Below are 12,281 nucleotides of genomic sequence, written 5' to 3'. Positions count from 1 at the left end.
CTCACATGGAGCTTGCTGTCCATCAGCACCCCCAGACACCTTTCTGCAGGGTTGCTCTCCAGCCATTCCACTCCTGATTTATTCTTGCACCTGGCCTTACTTCATCCTAGATGCAGAATCCAGCATTGTTAAATATGCCAATAATCATTACCCAATACTCCAGTGTATCTAGATCTTTCTGCAAGGTGTCTTGTCCCTCAAGAGAGTCAACAGCACCTCCCAGCCTGGTATCATCAGTTGCCAGCCAGATGTATCCCCATTTTTCTGCTGTGGTGAGCAAGACAACCACTTTTCCTGCTGTTTTTTCCCTTCTCTCTGTAGAAGAAAGGGCTGGTAGTTCTGCTGGACTGAGAGATGGATGTGTGCAGTCTATTGGGTGGTGAGCAGAACAGCAACTACAGTCTAGCAGAAAGATTATACCAATAGACCAATAAAATAACTAGCAAGAAGTAACTTCTAGAGTGCAAGCCTTGGGAATTTAATAGTACATGCATAAAGCATAACCCGTTCATTTTCATCCAGCCAGCAGGCTTACCTAGATGAGTGCACATGTGCATTTAATGTGACCAGCACTATCCAACCAAATTATCATCTAGTATCAGCCAGGTGATGGAAAAAATGTTTAAACCCTAAGATTGCTGTAGGAACTTCAGATGTCATATGACAGCAAGTGAACTACCTATGGAAACATAATGAGAAACAATTTGTTTTGTAGTGGAATTATAATTGGTATTATAAGTAGACTGCTGTGCACTGATTTATTTATTTTAATTTTTTTAAAGTCTATTGTACAGGTGGAGACGTTAGGAGAGTTTGGTGTGTTCTTCACCCTCTTTCTAGTTGGTCTGGAATTTTCTCCTGAAAGATTAAGAAAGGTATTTTTGCATGATACCTCTACATTAAAGTATTTAATTGCTAATGTTCCAGTTACCAGTTATATTTCATATTTTTATACTCTCCCTATAATATATTGGTGTAACTTTGTACATTTTTGAAAAAGACAAATATGACATTTGCTTCTGCACTGTACCTCATTGGAAAGAACAGAATGCATTATTTATTCAGTGTCTCAAAAAGCTTACATTTGCTATTCCTCTTGGTTTTAGTAAAACAGTTTAATTACTAATCTCTCACCATTTGTGACGATCCATCTCTGCTTAATTGTAACATGCAGTTGTTATTACAGAGTGTCCAGTGATGTTTGCCAGTCCTGTTATAAAAAATCAAACCATTTGAGTACTGCATACTAAATTGACGATACATGCTCTACTGGCTAATTAAATGATTCAGCAAGTATGTTAGCACAATCTGGAATATTACATGATGTGGCCATCAGGATTCAGCAAAAAGCTACAAGGTTTTTTTGGTCTTAATTTTTAAAAAAAGTTATAAACCAGCTAGAATTTTAATACTGGAAAATCCTGCTGCAAAATATGTGCAGATTTTATGTAAAGGACTGCATGGTGTGATTTGTTTCTAAACTGATGGTTGTGAGTTCATGATACCATAAAAGCTTTAATTGAAATGTGTTGAAATTTATGACCATTCAGCTTAATCTGCTATTTCTAGTCCATCTAAAGTCAAAGATAAAAACTAGTAATTCAAGAGTTCCTAAAGTGTAGCAGGTAAATTGCTGCTCCAGAATTATGTGTGCACAAGTTTGGAACAGGTCGCTGGTATTGGTAACTGCCTTTGCCACTCCCATTTTTTCCCCATCCTAGAATCACATCAAATAACTGGTCTTCCACTTGATAATTTTTAATATATTTCAACCCATACTGGAGTTTTGGGCCCTAATTTGTCCATTAGCTCTGGAAAATTTACCTAATTTCTGGTAATGAGCCTTCTGGCATAGAATATCTACTAGACATAAGTAACTTCAGGGTTTTGGGTTGTATAGGGTGATAGCCCATTAGTTCTGTGGTTGAGCATTACAGCCTCAAACCACACATTTTTAACTGCTTATTTGTGATGCAAATCATTGTAACTTAGCGGTGAGAAGAAAAAGTGTCATCAGCCATTATCATAAAAACATGTTTTGTCCCCAGGTATGGAAAATATCTTTGCAAGGACCTTGCTACATGACAGTTCTGATGATTGCCTTTGGTTTACTATGGGGGCACTTGCTCCAAATTAGACCAACACAGAGCGTCTTCATTTCCACTTGTTTATCTTTATCAAGCACACCACTGGTGTCGAGGTTCCTTGCAGGTAGTGTTCGAGGAGATAAAGAAGGTATGTGTTACTTTAAATATGGGCTACTGTAGTATCTACAATAAAATTTGAAAGAAGTTCACTTTGTAATATTATGAGAGAGACTAATTAAAAAAACAAACCAAAAACCACTCTTAAGTGTGGTTTACAAAGGATCATCCTTGTTTAACACTGGCCAATGTCGCGTATATTCTCATTAGGAAGTGTTCTTGCTTTTTACATAGCCAGTCATCTTTGGAGAAAGACAGTGTAGCTCAACCAGTGCTCTCCATGTTAAGAACTGACTTTACTGAGGGTCTTTATTCCTTGAACTTTTTAAGAGGTTACCAGATTAGACCATTGCTACCAGTTTGTCATCAGGGCAGAAAGGCTAATTTAAGTAATTCACATCCTTCTTCAACAGAGACCAGTTCAGGTGGTCTTTCATAGCTAACAGCTCTTCAAATAACTACCTTCAAGGGTCACATTGCTATCTTCTCAAGTACTTCTACATGTTTCCTTTCAAAAGTTTTGACATCCTGCTTTCTTCCATTTAAACCTCCCTCATACAAACTGCATTATTCTCCACCCTATAGAAGACTCACTCTAATGCCAGAATTCAAAGTGTGTATATTTTACACATGCTGACTCTTACATGTCTGTTATTCTAAAAACTGTATGCTCTCAGTAAAGGAGTTTCACTAAATGCATAACTAGTACTTAACTGCTAAGCAAAGTCTATGTTTTTATTGTGTAACAGAAGTCTCATGAATATTTTATTTGTTTTTTAATGTCTTATATATATTTTAATTTACCTACTAGTGGGGGAAAAAACCCAGACTGCTTTGAATGGCCTTCACCCCATTAAGAGCTATACTTGGCTTCCATTTGATTAAGCCTTTTCTAGATTTCTGAGCATTGTAAGCATTCATAGCTTCTAATGACTGTTTCTCTGACTGCTTTGCTGGTGTACAGGGGATATTGACTACAGCAGCGTACTGCTTGGCATGTTGGTGATGCAGGATGTGCAGCTTGGTTTATTTATAGCTGTCATGCCTACACTTATTCAAGCAGGAGTGAGCACACATTCCAGGTAAAAAAAAAATTAATTATTGTATGGATCTTCCCCTCCCCACCCCTTGCAATCAGGATGTAGATTGCCGATACGAATATTGAGAGCACTAAGGTTAATGTCAGTTCTGTGAAAAACAGACACTCCGTTCTTGTGAGTTTCCTTTACTGTTTCTACTTGTCATGTTGTATGAAAATATTCTTTTTCCTCTAGCAGCCGTAGTCCTGTGTGGTAATCATAATTTGTAGTGAAAAGTTTGTTATTGTAAAAAAAAAAAAAGTTACTTTATTCCCTCGGGGCATGTTTTTGTCCTGTGTGATAGCATTATTGAGTCTGATGGCTTACCTGGAGATCAGTCAACAAAAATCTTTTTGAGTCAACATGGAAGTAAATTCTAGGCTGTAAAAGATGTTACTGGGCATTCAGCAGATTTAGTCTTAATCTTGTTTGCAAATGTATTTAAATATCTTCCTGTAGCTACTCAGTTTTGAACATTTACAAAATTAGATATTTTCACTTAAGGGGAACTGGTTGGGAAGTATGAGAGCACTTGAAAGAAACTTTTTGTTTGTTCTTCTCTTCCAGCATTTTCAAGGAAATACTGAGAATACTGATACTGATTGGCCAAATTCTCTTTTCTTTGGCTGCTGTTTTTCTTCTATGTCTTGTTATAAAGACTTATCTCATAGGACCGTATTATCGCAAGTTGCATGCAGAAAGCAAAGGGAATAAAGAAATCCTCATTCTAGGAATAACTGCATTCACCTTCCTTATGTTAACGGTAATCTTTTAAATTAATCTTTTCAATTAATAAAACATTTTTATACATTTGGTAGCTTACTGCATCACTATCACAAAAGCCATTCCTCTTACTGCATATACATGTACCTCTGTAATTAATTATTTGGGTTTAAAATGTTTTAAAACAACCCTCAAATGCACAAATGATTCATGCATTCCAGCACAGATGACTAAGAAGAGATAAAATTTGAATGTCAATCTGCTGAATTTCTGCTGTTAGCTTTTAATACAGCCAGTTCAGGAATAATGATCCAAGTTTTAATTTTGGGCTACTTCATGCATTTGAAAATAAGTTAGGATGAGTTTTGAGATACTGATAATGCCTGATTGTGACCTTTGCTCACAAATTTCTTAATAACAAATTCCAACATGTTTTTATTATAAAATAATTTTCTTTTTGTGTGGGATACACAGTTTGGGATGAAGTTAAGAAAGCAGAGAAATGCCTTAAGGATTATAGATTTTAATAACCCTCTTGGGTTTGGTTCATTTGCCCCTGAATTTTCCGTCTGTTTCTCTCTCATGTTTCAGCCCTCTGAAAAACTATACTGCTGGAGAACAGAATGTGACAGTTGCTGATAATGTTGTGGGTTTGAAACTCCATTATCCTGAATGTGCAGATTATGTCCTCTGAGAATAATTAAGCCAAAAAATTCCTCTGCCTGTACCTTTTTTCTAGGGGTGTTAGCTTAGTTACTGCAGTTCAACAGGGAAAGCTGACCTCCTTCAGAAAGGTCAAAAAGAAGGTAGTGAGAGCATAGCTTTACAGTTTTTGACTTCTGTTGTACAGGTTAAAAATGCCATTGCTCCAAACAGCTATTCATATTCCAAGTGTGTCATCTAATAAGAGAAGGTACAAAACTAGTTTTTACTTTTTACTTTCTAACAAGCAGACATTACATTCATAGAACAACTTCAATAAAAAACAGCAACCAAACCACAAAAGTTGCATAAAGTATGATGATATCTAGAAGCAGTTTTACTTTCATTAAGAATATGACCTACATAGTCTGGTGATTGAATTGGGTGTATTGTACCAAAATTGCCTGTCAAATGAACAAGGAGCTTGTCTATATGACTTTACATAACACAGGTGGGTACACAAACATGGGGGGAGAATATGTTTGAGTGTGTTGGATTTATACTGCAAAACCGAAATGCTTCTTCAGCATTGTCAAAAATTTTCCTGTTAGAGTTGATAAATAATGTATCAAAGGGAACAGTACAAAGGATACTGCAGGTAACCTCAGTAAACCAGTTGAGATGCTTGATATTCACTGACACAGTTACATTCATTATAGTAATGCTACAACTTGTGGTTTAAACACACCGAAAAAAAAATATTTGGTTGTCTAGTTGAACAGATCAACAAACAAATCTTCTGGAAAACAAATCTTTTTATTTGTATAGGTGCCCCTACTATGTCAGGAATAAAAACATAGGATGGGGGATGGCAATCTAATTTGTTGCATGTCTCTGGAAAGGATAAATTAAAGTTTTTGGTGCTAGGAAGAAACAAATTAAACTCTAGTGGTTCCTGCAAATATCTTTTTCCTGGGAAAACTAAGCCTAAATATTAAAGGAGTTGATATAATTAGTCTGCAAACACAGAATTTTCTATGCTGGTGTAATTGTAAAAAAGCTTTTGAATTTGTAGAAGAGAAATAAGAGAGTGCCTTTTTTTTTGTGGCCTTGACCAAAGACAGCTTCATTTAGAAAATCTGAGAGATGACTGTAAATAACATATTTTAACTGACTGTCTAACATGCAGGTTACTCTGCAGGCCAGATTCTTTACAATACATGACAAAGAGGGTAGGAATGATACATTATTCCTGCTTCATGCATATAGTTACTTATTATGTGCCTCAGTGATGACTGGAATTTTGGAGCCATCTAATTTTATTCTGTATTTGGATTAATCTGTAACACTAGCACATGTAATGCACATTATATATAAACTTATTTTATTTTACTTGTTTCCTATGTTTGAAAAATCTCCCATGACTAATTTAGCAGGAATTGTCATTTCCCTACCAATAAGGGCAAATTCTGTAAGGGAAAACAAGAGGGAATATAGGACAGAAGAGGTTCCTATACTACAGTGTGAGTAAGCAATTTTGATGTAAGGATTATCCTGTCAGTTGAGGAGCTTCCTGTGTGGTGGTGGCTTTTGAGCATTTCTGAACTGCTTGGCTGACTTGGATAACATTGCAACTCATTACATCTGAAACAGGGTCTTAAATACATCTCTTGGCAAACTAAGTTAAAGCAGTGCATCTCAAATATGAGATATTTTACTAAGACTTGGAGCTTAAGATACCTCTTTATATTCCCAGTGTTCTCAGAAATAATTGGAATTCCCTTCCCTTTTGTCTCTCAACTAGTTAGGCAGATCAGGTGTGGGGGGAGTTTGTGTCAAGTGCCAGTCCTATAAAAGTATAGCTGAGAGAGACAGTTGCCCATCTTTGTTACTGATGGCAAGGTACATGATTCAAAGGTTTAGTAGATCATTATTACACTTTCAGCATCTCCTTTTGAAGTTTTTGAGTTGTGCAGATAGTGGTTGGTGGTTTGTTTTAACTGGGAAACTGTTCTGAATCGCAACATAAAGAGCAAATCTTGCTTATGGTTTTAAATGCGACCATTCAGAACCCATGGCTCGACTTGTACTTTTAGGTTGAGGTATTTACCCCAATGAGCTGAAGAGTATGTCAGCCAGAGCAGTCACTGGAGTAATGTTCCTTTCTCATGTTCTCTATGCACAGAAACATTACAACGAAAATTGTGCAAATGGAGGGAAATTGCTTTATGTACCAAAAAGACAAAAAAAAATATAGCTGTGTTATTACAGTACTTTACGTATGAAAATGTGCATATTTTTTTCCTGCAGTGTCTTAGGAATATCATTATTAATATTGGGAATATCATTCCTTGCTTGCTTGGAGTACTTCTCAATGGCTCATAACCTGCTTATGAACTCTTTTCTGTCAATTAGAAGGAGAAGATTAAGGAAGAACTTTAATCTCAAATATTCTAGTTAATTATTTCATAAAATGTAATTGAGATGGAGTTTTTTCAGGGTTCACTAAAAATTGTTTCCATTTCCATTACAGCTTTACTTTCTTAAAATGCAAGCTTAGAATTCACCTCTTTACTCTTAAACGGGTTTAAGTTACTAAAACCTGAAATTCTAATACCTTTATTTCTATCAAGATTTTCTTAAATTTTACTGGCTTACCATATTCATTAAGGTTCTATGATGATTAAAGAGTAGCAACAAGATAGACACTCTTAGAGCATATGAGCAAAACAACTGCTGAACAGATGGTCGAGATTCAACTGGAACATGTTACAGCAGTAATGTTTATTTCTTTATTTATTGCTGTGATAGAACATTTGAACATAAAAATCTAATATTCTAGTGAAAGCAAAGCAATCCTTTCTGAATTAGAGTAAAAGGGGACCTTGGAAAACAACTGAAAACTAAGTTTTACTGGGGAGAAAACATGGAAATTCACAAAACTTTTCATGTAATTTTGACTGAAAAAGCTTTCTGTAATGTAAGTGTTGAGAAAAGGACAGTGCAAAGCACAGAGATTAGCAATCATCAGAGCCCTGTTTGGTAAAAGGGAAACATTAAAAGTGATGCAAGCACAGAGGGAATTCTAAAAGTGAAATACTTTCCAAATTTTTCTTATGTAAGAAATTCTGCTGAGAATGCCTTTCTGCCAGTAAAACAAACCCTCTCTAGTATGTCTGTGCATGTGCGCCCATACATTATACGTGATAAACCCTGATGCTACAGTTTTAGCTGAGGAAGTGTGCCTACTTACTGATAATAAATTACTGGTCAACTAGAGAACAAGATGGGAATTGTAAAAGGAGTCTCTGTATAAATCTACATATAAATCTGAGGAACAGACTGGGGGAGGGGAGATAGGGTTAAGAAAATTATGTAATTGTTGGTTCTTTTCTTGTGCTCTCATCCACTGCACACTTTCAGTGTGTAGAGTGACATGTAGATTTTGTAGACCTGAAGCTGTGTAGTACCCAGAGACTAAACAAGAAATAGTAAAATTTGCCTATTATTCTACCAGGCCTTCGAGCATGTACTTGATTTGCCACAGAGTGAAGGAATGTAATTCAGATTTTATGCTGTGGGAGCAAACTCCCAGATAGACATACGGTTTGCTCCAGTTATGTCTCATGCTTTCTGAAGAAACATGTTTCTTTCATAGAATCATAGAATCAACTGGGCTGCAAAAGACCTCTGAGATCATCAAGTGCAACTCTCAAATTGTTCCTTGCTTGAAGAGTGATTCTCATAACAGTACACTGTCATGCAATTCTGGTACAAGAGATGCTAGATCTCTTCTTTTATGGTAACATAATCACGTATATGGGAATACTTGAAATATTAGCTATGTGACTTTGAAAACAACTAATGTGTGACTGAGAACAACTTAAGTGTTCCCTATTCATAACTGTTTCCTTTATTTTACTCATCTCTTGGTAATTTTAAAGCCTTTCATGTATATATTGCCTTCTTCTCTCCTACAATTTCAAATTGTTGTGACGAGCACTGAAATTCCTTTTGTTTTAAAATGAGAATAACATCATAATGTTTTGTTCGTTCTGCCTGATCAGCAACTACTGATATTAGTTGACAGAACAATTTTTTTCCTTAAATGTCTTGCAGTAAATTACAGACTGTTATAAAAAATGCAGTTACATTATGATCCCTCGGACATTAACATTTCAAAACATAGAAGTATGGGGATTATTATTGGGTGTCATTTTATGCACAGCTTGGAGACTTGTTTATTGTGTCTTTTTCTCTCCTCCATTAATTTCAAGCCACTTGAGTTTTAGTTTCATAACTTACAATATAACACCATTCAAAATCCTATGAATGGTGTCCATAAATGTACTATAGTGTATTGTTGCTTAATCTAAATTACTATGAAAATAAGTCTTCTGTTTTAAATGTTCTATTAGTATTAATAGCATTGTACTTTCTCAGCAAGATGACCACCTACAGCAGCATGGTTTTAAAGTATTTATTTTAAAACATACTTTATACCCACTAGAAGTGCTGTTCGCTTTTTTTCCTTTTAGCATTCCAAGCACTGCCTTAAGCAATTGCTTTGTTTTTAGTTTAGCTTCTTTACATGTGTTTCATCTCTTCCTTCTAGTACTGCATTAAAAAAGAATGAAACAGTCTGAATTCTTTCAAGCTGATATTGTGCTTCATTTCAGCAGTTTACTTCACACACTTAAAGGAACCCCTATTCAGTAAAGCACACAGACACATTTAAACCATTTACGATAATAAAATGTAATTTATGCCTGAGACGTCTTCTAAATTGAGACTATTCTCCCAGATATAAGCTTTGATTTTCATTTTTCTCTCTTGTTTGACAGCTGGAAAATACCCTATTCTGACGGCTTTAGTTCCCAGTCGCAATGTATTATGTAATCCCAACTCCAAAGCTGTTATAGTCTCTCCTGCAGTTGTGAAATCAGATGGTGTCCTTAAGAGTGACACAAAGTACTACTGTGTAGATTAAGAAATTTCTTTTTATTTTTGTGGGGAAGGAGGTAACATGGAGGGGGAAACAGATTTTGTGAGTCTTCTGTATAAATACACTAATAGAGAACATTGAAATAAATACACTGAATTCTACTTCTTGTTGAACTTGCACAAAGAGATAGTAATTTCCTACATTCAGTATAATGTCCAGTTTTATAATTTCACTGTGAAATGGTATATAAAGTTACTCAGCCACTCAGCAAAAGATTCTCTGTTATTCCTTGACAGATCACAGAGCTGTTGGATGTTTCAATGGAACTGGGATGCTTCTTAGCTGGAGCTCTGATCTCTTCTCAGGGTCACATGGTTACTGAGGAGATTATGTGCTGTATTGAACCAATACGTGACTTTCTTGCCATCATTTTCTTTGCATCCATAGGTAACTTCCAAGAAAACTTACTTTAAAATATTTAATAATATCTATAATGTTAAATAATATTATCTCTATAATATGTAAAATATATACAATATAAAGTATAACAGTATCAGACATAAAAACATGGCTTACAAATGGGAGGGAGGAGAAAAAATGGTGTCTACAATGTGAGGGAAGGAGATAGATTTTCTTTTGTTGAAATACTAAACTGTTAACTGACCACAATATTTGGTTTTGCCTTGTTACTACTTTTAAATGTAACATTCGGTTTCAGAAATCGTTTCCATGTTGTACTCTTAAGTCGTGTTTTAATGTCAGTTTTTCATTGTTAATTCTGAATTCATACTACTTAAAATGTGTAACTGAAAAATTTAATGGAAGAAGGTCTTGGTTTGGATGTTGTTTTTTTTGAATGTTTTTCTGTCTTCCCAGCCAGCTGTATTTGTAATTTATACTAAAATTGTATTGCTGTTTTGAGTCAATTGGTAGAGTAGTTTTCAGGTTCTTGTGGCTTGGTTTCCTCTAGAAGCAGGATATGATAATGGAAACAAATCCTTTTTATATCTTCTTGTTGCTTTTGTTAGGAAGATGTGACCTGTGTTCTCAACACGGGGAAAAATAATTGAACAAATGTATCTCAGAGACTACCTGAAAACCAACTGAAAAGCAGCATTGGTGCCTAAAACCAGGAGAGTAACTCATTGTGCTTGTTACCCAAAACAGGTTAACTCTTGAAAGTATTTACACTCAATCAGTAGCTTCATTTTGAACTGCTACATCCCTAGCTGTCCATACATGCCCCAGTATGCTTTCTCTAAAGGAAACGAACACCTTACTGAAGTGCTCAAGTGTGGTGAATGAGGAGACAGGTCCTGTGAAAGCACTTCCATCTCCCTGTGGATTATATAGGAGATGCATGTCCTATGTTGGGGGCATTGCACACTCTAAGATAGGTGGGTTGGATGTGGCCCACTGCACAAATCCAACCTCCTTCACACTCTAAGACAGGTGGGTTGGATGTGGCCCACTGCACAAATCCAACCTCCTTCAACCCATGCTTACTCAGAAATTCATGGGGTTTGGTTTTAGTTTTGTTTGGTTTTTTTTTCAAGGCTACCCTTGAGTTTTCTTATGGTTTTATTTTAAGTTTCCTATTGTTCTTTTTCTCTCCATATATTTATTCAGATAACAGTTAAGACCCATTATCAGTATAATTTTAATGCAGTTCCTTATATACCTGTTTGGTAGTCACTGTTTCATAACAGAAACTAAAACTCTTGGTGTCTAGCAATATAAAAAGGAAATAGTTATACTTGCCAGTCCTGATGTTTGTGAGTTTTTTTAGTTTTGTTTCTACCCAGCCCATGATAATAGCTTCTGATGATCAGTCAGATTACTTAGTAATAGATATGTTTATTTGAAAAACTTATTTTTAATAATTTTTAATAATGGTGAGCTTTGGTAAAACTCTTGGGCCCATATAACTGCCAAGGTTGGATGAGTAATTGCTAAATGCTCACAGATGTAAGTTGTTTACGTGGTTCACTGAAGATGATGGATAGTGTTATCAGGGATACAAAGCATGACAAGTAATTATAAGCCCTAAGTTAATTTTACAAGGGACTGAAAAAAAAATACTGCGCTACACTCTTGTGGCTGCATAAATTAGGACCAGAGATAAGACTTTGTTAACAGTACAGAAAATAGAAAGACCTTTGTTGGCACGCTAGCAGCACTCCATATAGCCCACAGTGTACTCTAAGAAAATTATTTAGTTATTCTGTTACAGAATTAAAAAAAAAAACTTTTTAACTGTTGTTACCATTTTAACTACAAGAAGGGAAAGAAAATTTCCTAACAAGTCTGTATGATTTTACAGAAAATAGGTGTTATTCCTGCCTCAGAAGAAAATCAGCTGAAAAAATCAGAAAACCAAGCAATGTTAAAGGGTTCTGACAAAATGTGTCAATGCTTCCTTGTTAAAAAAACAAACAAACAAAAAAAAGAAAACCCAAAACCCTAAAAAAAAAACCCAAATAAAATCCCCTTCCTCTCCCCCCAAAAATTAGCCTGCCCTTTCCCCTTCTATTTACTTTTAAATTTTGTTCTGAACAGGAAATTCTGTGGAGTGGCAAGGAAGTACATTTTAAAAAGAGTGATGTGATGTTGCAAAGAAAACCTGAGTAGAATAAAAAGTATTCCTTAAACTTTTTTCTTACTGGCTTTCTTTTTAAGGACTTCTTG

General features: G+C 35.4%; 1 protein-coding gene across 2 annotated transcripts in view; it reads left to right on the top strand.

The window, feature by feature from the left end:
* The window catches only part of TMCO3 (transmembrane and coiled-coil domains 3), a 34,433-nt gene that overhangs the window by 12,494 nt on the left and 9,658 nt on the right, over nt 1–12,281 (top strand). The window contains exons 6-10 of one of the 2 annotated variants that reach the window (XM_027884640.1): nt 783–875; nt 2,049–2,235; nt 3,169–3,286; nt 3,851–4,046; nt 9,890–10,040. In XM_027884640.1, coding sequence (XP_027740441.1) covers nt 783–875; nt 2,049–2,235; nt 3,169–3,286; nt 3,851–4,046; nt 9,890–10,040 — 745 coding nt within the window. Of the gene's footprint in view, nt 1–782; nt 876–2,048; nt 2,236–3,168; nt 3,287–3,850; nt 4,047–4,597; nt 8,756–9,889; nt 10,041–12,281 lie in introns of those variants that run through there. The other variant, XM_027884641.1, reaches the window with a different exon arrangement.

Source organism: Empidonax traillii, unplaced genomic scaffold (genome assembly GCF_003031625.1).
Source record: "Empidonax traillii isolate 1590-97213 ecotype Southwest subspecies unplaced genomic scaffold, ASM303162v1 scaffold151:size923898, whole genome shotgun sequence".
Classification (NCBI taxonomy): domain Eukaryota; kingdom Metazoa; phylum Chordata; class Aves; order Passeriformes; family Tyrannidae; genus Empidonax; species Empidonax traillii.
The sequence above is the reverse complement of the archived record's forward strand: the minus strand, read 5'-3'. Positions and strand labels throughout refer to the sequence as shown.